The 16,362-nt window shown below is 40.6% G+C and overlaps 1 protein-coding gene across 1 annotated transcript in view; it reads right to left on the bottom strand.

Annotated features, from left to right (window-relative positions):
• LOC109914918 (glycogen phosphorylase, brain form) overlaps positions 1-16,362 on the bottom strand; it is a 101,590-nt gene that overhangs the window by 11,641 nt on the left and 73,587 nt on the right. Inside the window, exons 12-15 of the mRNA XM_048600667.1 lie at positions 15,040-15,154; positions 13,211-13,312; positions 10,418-10,565; positions 2,226-2,284 (exon numbers count right to left, since the gene is read on the bottom strand). Of these exons, the coding sequence (XP_048456624.1) occupies positions 2,226-2,284; positions 10,418-10,565; positions 13,211-13,312; positions 15,040-15,154 (424 nt within the window). The remainder of the gene's footprint in view (positions 1-2,225; positions 2,285-10,417; positions 10,566-13,210; positions 13,313-15,039; positions 15,155-16,362) is intronic.

Genomic DNA, 16,362 nt, shown 5'->3' with positions numbered 1-16,362 from the left:
CACCACTTGTTCCTCACCTGCACCAGCAGCTGTGCTCATCACCTTCATCGCACTTACTCCCAGTCCCATCTCATTCCAGGAGACAACGGCCCATGATAAAGCAGAAAGAAAGAAGACGGGAGATGGGGTGCTCAATGTTCAGTTCCTCACACCCTACAAGGAGAGAATCTTGGCCCTAGCTGGTGAGGACCACAACTGTTCCTGTTGTGATGCCACAACCTCCAGTCACAGCAACCAAGAATCACTGTTCATGGCCGTGCTGCTCTACTATGACGATCACTGTGAATGTACTCTTAACATTACCGAACATCTGCCCATTTTTTGAGACCTTCTCCTCTCCTCTGTTTCCTGCAGATACCAATAGAAACCGAATTGTTTGCATGGTCAAGAGGGTGGCTCTACAAGGTATCTTCTCCTCCACCACAGAGGAAAGTTGTATCATCATAGCCTTACCATACCATAGGGCTGATGTCTCATTAGAGGGAGATGACTAGTAATGATTTAATCTGAGGGCCACCGTACCTCAAGTGAGGGGAGAGGTTGAGAAGGAGAGTCCTTTATGATAACCTCAGGAATTGAACCCATGCTGTTGGCATTACACTGCTTCATAAATCAACCATCCAGCCAATGGAGTAAGACCGATCCCCAGAGTTAGCAAAGACTAAACAGGGACTCTATTCACTGGAGTTTAGACGATTGAGATGTGACCTCATTGAAACATATGGGATTGTTAAAGGACTTGACAGGGTAAGAAGAGATTAAGGAAACGAGCAGGAAAAACAGTAGAAGCCCAAATTCATTCATAATCATACTGAACAAAGGAGTAGCCTCGACAGGAGCGGTCTTCTCCTGCTCCTATTTCTAATGTTGACTGACAGTTGCACCATGGAGCACAAAACTGCAGATCCCACTCAGGATATCAACACTTATGCTTCATCAATGCTGTTATGTTGTCTCTCAATCAGCCAGCCCAGACAGTGCAATTAGAAGCTAGGCTTTCTAGGTGCACAAGTCCATCCTGCAAGGCTTTCATTTACCCACTGAAAGTCAGCAGCCTTCCAGCAGCCACAGTGGAACTACAGGGCAAGCACTACTCAAGGAAGAAGGATAGCCAACGACACTTGAAAGGCAGGAACTATGGAAACATTTATGTTAATAGATGATTGATTAGTAGATTGTATAAAGATATTATTGGGAAAAAACGTGTATAGCTATTCCAGCATTTTTGTCACAAAAAGGTATGATGAGATGTTGTAGATGAGCGGGAAGGTGGGGACTATTGAAGCAAAGGTGCTGAGGGGATGACAAACCAAACAGACAGCTTAAAAATACAGGGTCTTCCATTAAGACACAGAAATAAGTAGAAATGGTTTCTCTTAGACGGCAATTAGTCTTTGGGATTCTCTTCCATAGACAGCAGCTGTGTCACTAAATATATTCATAGTCAAATTAGACAGAGTTTTGACTGACAAAGGATTAAGACAGGCAGGAAAGTAGAGTTAAGGTCATATTCAGGTTAATCATGATCTTATTTAATTGCAGAGTAGCTTAATTAGCCAAATAGCAGATGTCTGCTCCAATTTCTCAAGACAGCATAAATCATATAAAATTTGACACGGAGCACTATTAATAGATGTTAGGAGTGATGACGAAAAGCTTGTCACAGAACTAGATTAGAAGTGAAAATATTTAGTAAGTGAATTCCAAAGATTAGAATCTACACAGTTGAATACATAAGGTGGGATGATGGATATAGGGTGGGCAACAGGTCAGAATTGGAAGCACGCAGATATCTTAGCAAGTAGTAGGGCTTGAGAAATTTGCAAAAATAATGATATTCAAAGCCATGGAAAGATTTGAGAATTTTAAATCAATGTATTACCTCATCTCACCGTGTTTCTGAAAGCTCAGACTAAGCTCTTCATTCAGGCAACTATAAATACAATCTTCCACCAAACAGATGGTCTCTAAACTGACTGACTGCTGAAATGAGATAACACACAGTGTGGAGCTGGAGGAACACAGCAGGCCAGGCAGCAGAGGAGCAGGAAAGCTGACGTTTCGGGTTGGGACCCTTCTTCAAAAAGGGTCCCGACGCGAAACGTCAGCTTTCCTGCTCCTCTGATGCTGCCTGGCTGCTGTGTTATCTCTGACTCCAGCATTGGCAGTTCTTACTACCCGAGTGTTGAAATGAAATGCATTTGTACTCTATTACTTTTCCTTACCTTCCCTCCAATCAAGATTGTCCTTGGTACAAAGGCTTTGTTTGGATCTTTCTTGATACCTGAAAAACAGATGGGAGATCATTTCAAAATAAAACACTTGCTGTCACCTTGGATCTTGTGTTTATAATTGCTATACGAGCCTCAACCAGTGCCCTTGTCCAACAGATATAAGGCTCTTGCTCCCAGTATGGATGAGGACACAGACTACAAGGAGAACTTACCACAGCACCTTGGTCCAGAGTGCCACTCAAGTTGGGGAGTAAAGAGAACTGCAGTACTAATAGCAGATAGCATAATTAGGGGAATGGACACTGTTCTCCGCGAAGAGACAGAGTCCTGAAGGCTGTTTTATCTCACTGGTGCCAAAGTTCAGGACATGTCTGATGGGCCAGACAGGAATTTGGAATAGGAGGGGAAGGATCCACCAGCTATTGTCCATGTCAGTACCAATGACGCGAGTAAGAGCTAGGAAAAGGATTCCCGAAGGGATTACGAGTATCTTAGGCCTGAATTATAAAGCAGAACCACAAACGTAATAATCCCTGGGTTGCTACCAAGACAGCAAATCTGATTTCAGGGTAAATAAGATTTGAAGCGTAGGTGCACAGCTCAAATAATGGTGTAGGGAGAAACAGTTTCCAATTCATGGGGCACTGACACTTGCATCAGGCAAAGGGAGAGGCGTTCCATTGAGAGGGGATTCATTTAAACCATGCTGGAACCACAGTCCTGGCAAATTACAGAGTCATACAGCATGGAAATAGACCTTTCGGTCCAACAATGCCACACCGACCATGTTCTCAAATTAACATAGTTCCACTTATTTGCATTTGGCCCACATTCCTCCAAAACTTTCTTATTCATGTACTTATCCAAATGTTTTTCAAATGTTGTAACTGTACCTGCATCCACCACTTCCTGTGGCAGTTCATTCCACATACAAACCACTCTGTGGGGGAAGAAAAGTTGCCCTGCATGTCCTTTTTAAATCTTTCACCTCTTGCCTTAAAAATATGTCCCCTAGTTTTGAACTCCCCCACCTTAGGGCAAAGACCTTTACCGTTCACCTTATCTATGCCTACCATGATTTTATAAACCTCTATAAAGGTCACCCCTCAACCTCCTATGCTCCAGTGAAAGAAGTTCCAGCCTATCTTTATAATTCAAACCCTCCATTCGCAGCAACATCCTGGTAAACCTTTTCAGAACTCTCTCCAATTTAATAATATCCTTCCAATAGCAGGGGGACCAGAACTGTACACAGTATTCCAAAATAGGCCTCATTAATGTCCTGTACAACATCAACATGAAGGCAAATGTGCTGAACACCTTAACCACCCTGTCTACGTGATGAAAATTTCAAAGAATTACATACTTGAACCCCTAGGTCTCTGTTCTACAACACTACTCAAGGACCTTCTATTAATTGTACAAGTCCTGCCCTTGTTCGTTTTATCAAAATGCAATGCCTTGCATTTATCCAAATGAAACTCCATCTGCCACTCCTTAGCCCACTGACCCAACTGATCAAGATTTCTTTGTAATTTTTGATAACGTTCTTCACTGTCCACTATACCACCGAACTTGGGTGTCATCCACAAACTTACTAACTGTGCCTCCTAAATTCTCATCCAAATCATTTATATAAATGACAAACAAAAGTGGACCTACTGCTGATTGCTGTGGAAAAAAAACAACCCTCACAAAACAACCAGTCACAAAAAACAACCCTCCACCGCCACCCCATCTCCTACCATCAAGTCAATTTTGAATTGAATTGGCAAACTCTCCGAATCCCAGGTGATCTAACTATACTAACTGGTCTACCACGTGGAACCTTGTCAAAGGCTTTAGTAAAGTCTATGTAAACAACATCTACTGCTCTGCTTTCATCAAGAGTCTTGGTTATATCCTCAAAAGACAACTGAATCTTAAATTTCTGAAACATGATTTTCCTCACACAAAGCAATGCTGACTATCCTTAAGTCAGTCCTGGCCTCTCCAAATGCACATAAATCCTATTTTTCAGAATAAACTCCAACAGCCTACCCACCACCAATGTCAGACTCACCGGTTTAAAGTTCCCAGGCTTCTCCTTTTGCTCTTAATGTACATGTAGAATCTCCTGAATCATATCTGCTAAGGCTATCTCATATTCCCTTTGTGCCCTCCTGATTTCCCTCTTAAAAATGCCCCTACACCCTTTATACTCTTCAAGAGATTAATTCAATCCCACTTGTCTATATCTAGTATAGATCTCTTTCTTATCCTTGATCAGAACCTCAATATCTTTATTCATCCAGTGTTCCCTACTCTTACCAGCCTTCCCTTCACTAACAGGAACATGATGTCTCTGACCGCTTGTTGTCACACTTTTGAAAGCCTCCCACTTGTCAGTCATCCCTTTACCTGTGAACAATCTACTCAACTTTTGAGAGTTCCTGTCTCAAACTATTGGAAGTTGCCTTACTCCAATTAAGAACTTTACATTTTTATGGAAGGCCTATCCTTTTCCATAATACTTGTCTGAAAGTGTTCCCCTACTAACACTTCAGTCACTTGCCCTGCATTTTTTCGCCCCCTCGAGAGGTCAAGTTTTGCTCCTTCCCTAGCAGCTACGTCTACATATTGATAAAGAAAACCCATCTTGAACAAATTTAACAAATTCATCACCATCCAAGCCTTCAACACTACAGCAGTCCCGATCAATGTTTCAAAAATTAAAATCCCCTCAAATTCTTACATAACCCAAGATCTCTTTACATATTTGCTCCTCAATTTCCCTCTGATTGGTGGAGGGTGGGGGCTGGGCAGAAAGAAGGGGTGTATTGGCACAATCCCATCAAGGTGATCATCCCTTTCTTATTTCTAAAGTTCTCCCATATAACTTCACTGGATGATCCTTCAAAAATATCCAAAGTACAGCAGTAACTATGCTCCTCAATCAAAAACGCCACTCCCCCTCCTCTCTTGCTTTCTTTTTTATCCTTCCTATAGCATCTAAAACCACGAACATTAAGCTGCCAGTCTTGTCCTTCCCTCAGCCAAGCTTCTGCAATAGTTATAACGTCCAAGTCCCATGGTCCCGTACATGCCTGGAGTTCATCAGCCTTACCTGCAAGATCCCTTGCACGGAGATAAATGCCGTTTAATTCTTCAGAGTTACCTCATTCTCTGACTTGGTCTTGTCTGCTTTTTCTAATTAACTACAGGTGTATAAGGCTCTGGTCAGACCACATTGTATTCATTCATTCATGAAATCTTGCCAATCCCTAATTATCCAGGGGGCAGTTAAGCATTTTGAATATTGAGGCATTTTGGGCCTTTATCTAAGGATGGAAATGCTGGCTTTGGAGGGGGTCCAGTGGAGGCTCACAAGAATGCCCTATGAATGAAGGGCTTGACTCTCGTCTGTACTCAATGGGGTTTGGAAGGATGGGTGGGAGGGGGGAATCTCTTTGAAACTTACAGAATACTACGAGGGCTGGACACAGTGAACGTGGAGAAGATGTTTCCACTATTAGGACAGACTAGGACCCGAGGGCACAACCTCAGGAGTGAAGGGATAACCCTTTATAAGGGAGAAGAGGAGAAATTTCTTCAGCCAGAGCGTGGTGAATCTGTGAAACTCATCACTACAGAAGGTTGTGGAGGCCAAGTCGTTGAATTTAAGACAAAGAGAGAGACAGAGTCTTGATTAGTATGGGGTCAATGATTACAGGGAGAAAGCAGGAGAATGGGGTTGAGAAATCCATCAGTCACAACTGAATGGTCGACTTTGGCTCCTATATCTTATGGTCTTGTAACTTAAGACTATGGGCCAAGTGCTAGAAACTGGTACTAGTGTACATTTAGAAAGTTTTGTTGATGCAGATTTAATGGGATGAAGGGTCTCTTCTGTATTGTATGATTCTACGATTCTATAGAGTTTATAATAGTCACAGAATAATGGGACACTCATTTAAAAACTGAGATGCAATGGAATTTCTTCTGAACGTAGTGACTATCTGGAATTCTCTATCCTAGAGTGTTGTGGAGGTTTGATCACGAAGTATTGAAGAGGAGACAGACAAATTTTTCATAGATCAGGAAGTTGCCGGATTGTGTTGAATGGTAAAGCAGGCTTGAGGGGCTGAATGACCTGTTTCTGCTACTATTTACTCTGTTGTTGTGCAGAATGAATTAGTTGTATTCCTTGCTGTGATGAAATAGTCTTTACATCATTATTCTGATAATAAAGGTAAACTCAATGTTGGGGCTGGTGAACTACAATTGAACTATCCTGAACTTTTAACGAGTCAAGAACCCAGAATTTCCTGCACCTTCCTTGGCTTCTTGCTTGTTATAAGTTCAGGGTATTTCAATGATAAATCACCAACCACAACACTGAGTTCAACTTTATATTGGAACACTGTTCTAAATTTCTCAAACAGGTGCTGGCAGTGGCAGTGTTTATTTGCACTGGAAGTAGGTTGGACTAGATTTCTGATTAGTCTGTTTTGAGAATAAGACACACCCAATGGTTTGTCTGGATTGTAAATTGATCGCACCTTCTATGGAGTAATTCAAGGTCTGTTAAATGTGTAATTTGATCCAGTCATTGTCAGCCAGGCTCCAAAGATCAGAGTTAACACATCTCCTTCAAAGCACACACACTAACGCTCACTACCGAGTTCAGTGCATATTCCATGTCTGTAATCAGCGTGCAGCAAACAAGACTTTCAGTTACTTAAATATAAGCAGAGTTTAAATTGAGCTCAAGTTTTCTTTTAAAGAAGGGGCTGACCCCAAAATACATAGGCGCCTTTTTATCTTGATAGCTGCATTCTGTTAGTCGCGTAAACAACATGCATGTTTAATGCAAAGTAGTAGTGTAAAATCGTTATCTTCAACCGTTGTTCAAATTTCTTCTCCTTTCAGGGTAATGAGGAAGACTGGACACCTTTCAGGGCCAAAAATGGAGGCCATAGACCGTTTCATGAATTTGTGCAATACACAATGAGAAATTATTTAAATCGGGGTAGCGATTATCACACTGCGTTGTTTTAATATGCCCTAGTTCAGCATCAGGTGTGCACAGTGTGCAGATGACTATACAGGTCAGTGGTATTTGAGTTTCAACGCTGGTGTGATGGGAGGTATGTGGGCCATGTGCCCCAATGCCTGACAGACCATATCAAAGAACACTACCTTTTGACTATTCCAAGTGGGCAGTGTTCCAGAATGCTCAACCAGCCTGTGCTTGCAAACCTCAGAATACCATGTCCAACATTAGATGTAGTTCAGCTATTGGTCAACATTTATGAAATAAACCACACTCTTGATTTCATTCTTACCAGTCTGATCTCAGCTAGAGAATCCACCCATTTCTGGAGAGTTATCTCTGGTGTCAAGTGTCTATTCTTAGCCCCTCTAATTTCTCTTTTACATACTGTTTCCAGATGATGTTGTTAGGTAACAACATCTGTTTCTAAATATATACTAACATCATCCCTTATCTCACCGCCTCATGCATCAGATTTTCTGTAGTAAATCAGCAAAAATGCTCTCCAATTAAATACTTGGAAGATTGAAGCCATGGTCTTCAGTTCCATGATAAATCCAACTCCCATGCCACTAATTCCATCCCTCTCCACAGCAATTATCTGCAACTATGTCAATTGTTTACATCTTTGGGTGTCATATGTGACTGAGAAGAGCTTTCTACTGTGTGTCTGGGCCATCACCAAGAAATCATGTTCTCACCTTTCTAGCATTGTTAGACTCTAGCCACCTCAGCACCTGTGCTATTGAAATCCTCAATAATGCCTTTACTACCTCCAGATTTGACTATACTAACACATTCCAGGCACCAACGTATATTCTAGAAATGAGTTCATTTAAAATCCTGTGCTTTCTCCTTACTTGTAATCAAATCTCAACATCATCCCTGTGCTTACGGAGCTATACCAATTCCCAGTTTAGCAGTGCCTTGACTTTAAAATGCTTCTCCTCATTTTCAACTCCCACCGTAGCCTGGCCTCTCCATTTTTGTGTAATCTCATCTAGCCCTATATCTACATCCCTCTAATCTGGCCTCTAGTTTTTTTGGTTTTGATTACTCCACTATCTGTGGTCATGCCTTCAATTGCCTTAGTTCTAAACTCTTTACAGTCCCTCTCAACCTTTCCACCTCTGTATATCACTTTCATCCTTTAAAGGTATGCTTCAACCATGCTCTTCGAGATTCAACATGATATTTCATTATGTGGATCAAAGTCATTTTTTACTTTATAATTTCACTGAAACATTATGGAACAATTTATTATGCTAAAAGCTGCCACATGCATGTGTCATTATTGTTTTTGCCCAAACACCCTTACTGCCTTCCTCTAAAAGGTCCTGATGTCGAGCCACAACCAACTCCAGGATCCCTGATTTTTGTTTCATCTTCAGAGACCCTCGTTTTTCTCACCCTTGGAATTTCATTAAACTTCGCCTGTCAAATTTTAGCCCATTCACCCAACTTATCCATATTCATTTGTAAATTTCTCACTTCTGCATTGCAACATACTTTCCCACCTATTTTAGTGTCATCTGCAAATGTGGCTACAGTACTATACTGAATCCAAGTCATTAATATAGATTGAGCCTAGTTGGAGTCCAAGGACCGATCCCTGTGACACCCCACTAGTTACATCCTGCCAACCAGAAAAAGACCCATTTAACCCAATTTTCTGCGTTCCATTAGTTAGCCAATCCTCTATTCAAGTTAATGAATTACCCCTAACCCTAAATGATCTCGTGTATTATTAACCTTTTGTGCAGCACCATATCAAATGCCTTCTGGAAGTCCAAATATACGATATTTGCAGGATCCCTATTATCCACATTGCTTTTTTACATCTTTAAAGAACTCTAGCAAATTAGTCAAACATGAGTTTACAAACATTAGTCACAAAACCATGCTATGGTTTGTATTTTGACTTTCCAAATGTCCTGTTAATACTTCCTTAAGAATGGATTCTACATTTCTCAACAACAGGCCTGTTTCCTGCTTTCTGCCTCCTTTCCAATCCACTGAAACGTTTCCTGCTTCCAGAGAATTTTGGAATGTTATAACCAATGGAACCGCTGTCTCCGTTACTATAAAGTTATAAAAAGAATTAAAGTAAATTTATGAAATGTTTAGTAGCCCTTTGCTGATCTTTAAAAGTTTTCCAATCTTTCAGCCTAAAACTTACCTTTGCAATATGGTATTTCATTGTTTTTGTCTTTATGCTACATTTAATTTCCTTGTTTAGCCATTAGATGTTCCCTCCAGAACTCTCATGGCTTAGGCACATTTATACAGTAGCTACAAAGGAGTTCAGAGGTTGGGAATTCTGTGGCGAGTAACTCAACTCCCAGCTTGCCAAAGCCTGTCCATTATTTACAAGGCACATGTCAGGAGTGCAACAGATTATATTTCACTTGCCGAGATGTTGCCTCCAGCAACATTCAAAAAGCTCAACAAGACAAAATAGCTACCTTAATCAGCACCTCACTCACCAGCTTAAACATTCAATTCTTCCACTAGCAGCACAATGATGGCAATGTGCACCATCTATGACTTGCAATTGACTAAGATACTTTGCAAGCACCTTATGTTAATAAGGCCAAGTGGAAAATGGAACTCTCATTTGATTTACCCTTTGCAGCATTAGACACTCAAGGTCAGGTACAGTACAGATCTTTACAGTGTGAGGCACTCCTCCTCTACCACAGTAATGTGCTTAGATTTTTAAAGAAATGGAATATGTGAACCATTGAGACACACCAGTTTTTGCACTAGCCATTCTTACTACCAAAGTCAGATTACCAAGTAGCCCCACTTACGCCCAATTTTACACCACAGTCCAATCCCAAAATTAAGTACACTCTTGATACATTTTCAACGTATTGAAGGATCAAACTCAAGACCTTTATAGTCACATGCACAATTCAAAAAAAGAGTCTTCTAATTGAGTGGACATATGCTATTTTCACAATGTAATACTCAAATTTTCTCCAAAATACCTACACACGTTAACGGTAGGTAACTGGCAGTAGCTGAGCAGCAAGGGGGAGAGGGAGAAGTATTTAATCAACCCAGTCAATCTAATGTACTGATATTGACCAATAGTGCATTATTGATATGATACAATATAAACGATTTACGGAATGAGACTTACGGTTGTATAGAGTGATAATATGTAAACAGTTCAGTAGCTGCCTTTTGTATTCATGGATCCGCTTCACATGGACATCAAAGATAGAGTTTGGATTTATTTTGACATTGTACTCTTTTTCCAAATAAGCAGCAAATTTTAATTTATTCTCCTGAAATAAAAAAATGAGCATCTTCTCAATGTAATGACGGCCAAAAGAGTTCATTAGTCTTTTACATTAACTGCATACTTAATGTTATAATAAGTTGTATTCTTGAAGTGTAATCACTGTTATAAATTGGTGATTGTATTTCCTGCATTATGATAAGGTCCAACAAACATTAATGTGATAATGACTAGAAAATGTGAGCAGATTACCTGCTCAAAAAGTGGTACGACACCCACATTGGAGATAGCAAAAACTGAAGGGTCCCAACCCGAAACAATGACTCTCCTACTCTTGATGCTGCCTAACCTGCTTTGTTCCTGCAGATCCACACAGTGTTGACTGAGATACCCACACTGACTCTTTGGAGGAAGGCCTGCTCTATCTTTTTCCAATCAGGCAGTTTAGAGAGCAGCATAGAGCCTCTGACCGAAAATCAGTCCCAGTGGAAAAAGTCCCTCGCGCTACTGGCCAATTACAGATTAGCAACACTCAGTTTGCAGTGCCAACAAGGCAGCCGTGGCCGCTGCTGCTGGAAGGACAATCGAGTTTGAAAGGTCTGATGTGTCAGCTGTGTCTTTTCTTGGATGGGGCCAGATTTCAAGGGCTGACTGGAAGCAAATACATTGAGGTACATTCCTGTATCCTACATCCACGCCCTCGATCATGCACAATGTAATGTGGGTTTCCCCAATCAGCATTTCCCCTTCATTGCTAACAAGCAGACCCACACTGGCTTACCAGCTGTTTGGGTGTCTTCTAGTTTTTCTACCTGGACCTTACAAAGAAATGCAACTTAGACAGGAATAGTATCCAAAGGTGGTTCTTAATTGACCAGTTAAAGGACTAAATTGGTAACGGATAACAAGGCATGCACCTTCCCATCTTTAACCCTACCACTTTGCCACCTGAACCAGAATTGAGTTATGGTACACCTCCATCCTGCTGAATTAAGTTGGGAGATGCCACTCTGTTTTAATGATTTAATCCAAATATTGGATAGGACATTTGAGTGAGCTCCTTCACTTCAAAACTGCACCATTGGATCTTTTACATCAGTCCTTCCAAAATGGTTTCCCATCATGACCCAATGTGGTGTTGAAAAGGTGTTGAGATCCTATGTCAGGGAGAATAGAGCAGGAAGTGGGTGGTCGAGGGCTCTGTGGAGTAGCAGAGGAGAAAGCGGTTTCATCCACGAGGGGTTTCCAAATAACAAGTACCCATCTTCCCATTAGGATTTGTAGGACAGAATTCAGGTCACACCTACTATTTTTAAAAAACTGAAAATTAAAGGGGCCTCACTGCAGTTAACACTTGGCCAGACCACAAATGGAACATCCTGCTGCACGAGCTTGGGAACTCAAAATTTTGACCGCTGATCTCACTGGGATTTGCAGCCCACAGGTTGGGAAGCCTTGTTTCACATCAACTTGACAGAACAGAAACAGCTTCATGTTTCATCTAACAGTGTTCCACTCAATCACAGGATTCAAACCTCTGGAAAGGACCTGAACCCAGAACATTCTGGCTCAGAGGAGAGTGTGCGGTCAAAGTCAGCCAACGGTGCAGTGATGTGGAAGTGCCGGTATTGGATAGGGGTTGACAAAGTAGTATCCATGTCGATGATCTAGCATATGTTGCAGCAGTTGCCATGGCAGCATTGTGTGGTGCTGTGGTCAATGTTGTTCCGAAGGCTGGGTAGTTTGCTGCAAACGATGGTCTGTTTCAGGTTTGGTGGTTGTTTGAACATGAGAGGTGGAGGCGTAGGGATGATCTGGGCAAGATGCTCATCGTCATCGATGATATGTTGAAGGCTGTGAAGAACATGGCGTAGTCTTTCTGCTCCGGGGAAGCACTGGACGACAAGGGGTACTCTATCAGTCATCTCCTGTGTCTGTCTTCTGAGGAGGTTGCTGCTGCATTTTTCACTGTGGAACTGGAGATCAACGAGTTTAGCATCGTATCCTGTTCTTATGACGGCATCCTTCAAAATCCTTATTTGAGCAGATTATGCGCCACCTTATTTTTTTTTTTGTAATTATCTCTCTGCCTCATTTATTTGGCAGATAGGTCATCCCTTCACTTGTTGTTCAGCTGCTGACACTTTACTCACACCATCTAACACTTCCGATCACCTGCAGGGACTTATTATTCAGCCCCCCACTCACACCATTTGTATGGTCTTTTCATCTCTCTGCCCTTGAACTCTCTCTGCCCACAAGTTCTGTATTCTGTGCACTTCTCTCTCACTTCACCTGACGAAGGTACTACGCTCCAAAAGCTTATGATTTCAAATAAACCTTTTGGACTATGACCTGGTGTTGAGAGACTTCTGGCAGGGGTGCAGTGATAGCCTTGAACCAACATTTGTTTATCCTTGAACCACACCACTAAAACAGAGAATGGTACCTTCCAATCCTGAAGGCTGGAAAACAATTTAGTAGAATGGATATACCAAATTTCTTCCACTTTCCGGTTTCAGTTTCTATACCAATCTCTACCACTGAATAGAACAGTCTCACCCCAGCTATGACATCTGCAAGGTTAGGATTGCAAAGCAACAGCAAACGTCTTGAAGTGATCTTATATTTCACGCAAAACAGGGTACAGTCTAAAAACAATAAACAGCTAATCTGATTTGTTAGTTGTACCTGCTTAACATTGGCCACATCTCTAATGAATGCTTCATTTTCAGCATAGGCCAGCAGTTTCTTCAACTGGTGTAGGTCTGTGATAAAACCCTCTCCAATTCTCTATGGGGAACAAAATTGTATTTAGCTAGTGAGAAAATATAAAGTAGGTTAAGTTGAAGCAGGGGTCTTTACAAAAGGCACAGTTCTTTATTTCATAACAACCTTCATTTGTACATTGCAGTTAACATAGGAAAACATTCAAAAGCCCTCAAATGAAATAGTGCTGTGGATTTTGTACATTCACTTGCAAGGGCAGAGGTGATCTCAGTTTAGTAGCTCAGGTAAAAATCAACACCTCCAACTCAGGATTGTACAGTACATAAGAGAACCTTCGGCCCGAAAATAACTCATTCTTAGCCAGCCGCCCCTCATAGCTAAACCGCTCGATTCCAGGCAACATCCTGATGAATATCCTTTGCATACCCTCCAGTGCAATCACATCCTTCCTATAGTGCAGTAACCAAAACTGCACACGACTCCAGCTGTGGCCTAACCAAGTTTTGTACAGCTGCTCTTATAATCTGCACCATAACTGATCAAGGCAACTGTCTCATATGCTGCCTTCATAACTGCATTAACCTGTCCTGTCACCTTCACAGATCCGTGAACAAGAACCCCAAGATCCTCCCATTCCTCTGAGCTTACTCATGTCCCGTCATTCATTGGAAGAATTAACAAGACGGGAGTAGTCAAATTGCATCATCTTACACTTATCAAGGCTAAATTCTATCTGCCATTGGAGCTGCCTAACTGACCAATCTGTCTATATTCTCCAGTAACCCAAGACCTTCTTCCTCACTGTCAACCAACCAGCCAACCACCATGTCATACACAAATCTACTCATCATCCCCTGCACGTTTTCTTTTATGTTTGTGTTATCTATTATAAACAATATAAAAGGACCCAGTGTTGATCCCTGTGGTACACCACTGGGCACCAGCCTCCAGTCACACAAATACCCTTCTACCACCACCACCCTCTATCGTTTACCATTAAGTTAATTTTGGATCCAAATTACCCTGCATCTTGTGCGCTTTTGCCTTCTTTATCAGTCTCTCATATGGGACTTTATTAAAGACTTTGCTGAAGTCCATATAAACTATAATCAACTGTACTACCCTAAACTACATACCTGCTCACCTTCTTGAAAAATTCAATTTATTAAGCAGGACCTACATCTGGCAAAGCCATGTTGACGGTCCCTGATAAAATCTTGCCTCTCCAAGTGGAGATTCATTCCCTTCTTCAGAATTTTCTCCAATAGCTTCCCTACCACTAATTTGAGATTCACTGGTCTATAATTCCCTGGTTTATCTCTATCATCCTTCCTGACAATTCATTGATTCTCCTGTGTGACCAGAGAGAAATTAAAAAATTGAGTCTGGGCCCCTGTAATTTCCTCCCTTGTCTCTCACAGTAGCCTGGAATGCAGTGCCTCAGTATTCAAGCAGTGAGATGTAATGACACAGAAGGCATTTCCCCAAAGCAATGTCAACAACTTGCAATTATGCATCATTTTTAATATAGTAAAACTATATAAAAAAAAAGTGCTTCACATGAGCATTATCAAAGGATTCAATAGGTTAGATGGAGGGACACTACCTTTTCTCGTGGAGAATCACAATATGGGAATACAGCCTAAATCATAAAGCTAGGTCATTGAAAAGTGATACTAATTCATTACAATCTTTGAATATGATAATGTGCAGTCACTGAAAATCCTTTCAGATCAACATGCAGTTAGAGTTTTAATCCCAATCTCTTCCAGTTAGTAGAACTTTCTCACCTCAGCTATGACATCTGCAAGGCCAGGATTGCATAGTAACAGCCAACGTCTTGGAGTAATCCCATTCGTCTTATTTTGGAACTTGTCTGGCTCAAGTTCATAAAAATCCTTGAAACTGGCAAAAGAAAACTGACATGAAGTTGTTTCACTTTCACATTTGCATGCTTGCTTGACTTTATGGTAGTTAGTTTGGGGGAGTGGAAGATGTAATAAAAACAAACTGCTTAAAAGGTAAAATGCACCCTATCACATATGCTGTTTTAATAGTTTTATTCAAAATAAGGGAAAAAAAAAGGATTTGCACTTATATAGCACCTCTCATATAGGTCATGAGTTCAGGGCAGCTCAAAGCACTTAATTGGCTGTGAAGTAATTTTAGAAGGGTAGACACTGTTGCAATGCAGGTCTGAAATTGTATTAAATTCAAGGCTAGAATTGTATCTAGACACTACTATTGCCTCTTCTGAAAACCTGCACTCTACTTAAAAAGTGTGGTGTTTTGTTTTCTCCATAATCATGCATAAACAAATATGAATGAGGACAATATGCAATGGTAAAAAAAAATGCCCAATTTACATTGCTGCATCTAATCTCTAAAACCTTGTTATTCCAAATTAAATTGTAATATCAAAAAAAAACAGTCCTTCAAGTAATTGTTTCATGTAACAACCTCATTCCTACAACTGTTTTTAAACAAACTATCAAAGAAAATCTGAGCTAGATTCTTCAATTTAACTGATCAATCATTCCACAAACATTTCATTTGTAAAAGATAATCACAACCTAACATAGATTGACACTATATTGTACCATTAAAGATTTGTAAAACTGCATTTATATAAAGGGCCACAACAGCCACAAAAATTGAAACAAAAAAAAAAAAGACACTCCATTAAATTTACAGAATGTTATAAATATGTATGTTTGACTGGTAAAAGTTTACTCCATAAAAGTAAATTTATGGATGTTATATAGAAAACACAATAAAAACAAGGATGATTTTTACTTAAATTTCTGCTGTATGTTTTGACTTTGAGTTCACATATACCCAATGCATTAGCTTTAAGTGCAATACAGTATTGTACCGAAGTTTTACTAATAGCTGATAAAATTACATGTTTTCTTTTACTTATAATACATATACATGATATATCCAGAAAGGCCTTTACTTTATCAAGGAAAAAGAAAACATTTTCTTTGTTCTTCTTCCCACCCCCCAAAACGCTGCAGGAAAATTTTCATCAAGCACCTCATCTACGTAACTGAGATAACAAGGTGTAGAGCTGGATGAACACAGCAGGCCAAGCAGCATCAGAGGAGCAG

Source organism: Rhincodon typus, chromosome 9 (assembly GCF_021869965.1).
Source record: "Rhincodon typus isolate 14 chromosome 9, sRhiTyp1.1, whole genome shotgun sequence".
Classification (NCBI taxonomy): Eukaryota; Metazoa; Chordata; class Chondrichthyes; order Orectolobiformes; family Rhincodontidae; genus Rhincodon; species Rhincodon typus.
This window is presented reverse-complemented; position numbering and strand designations above follow the sequence as displayed.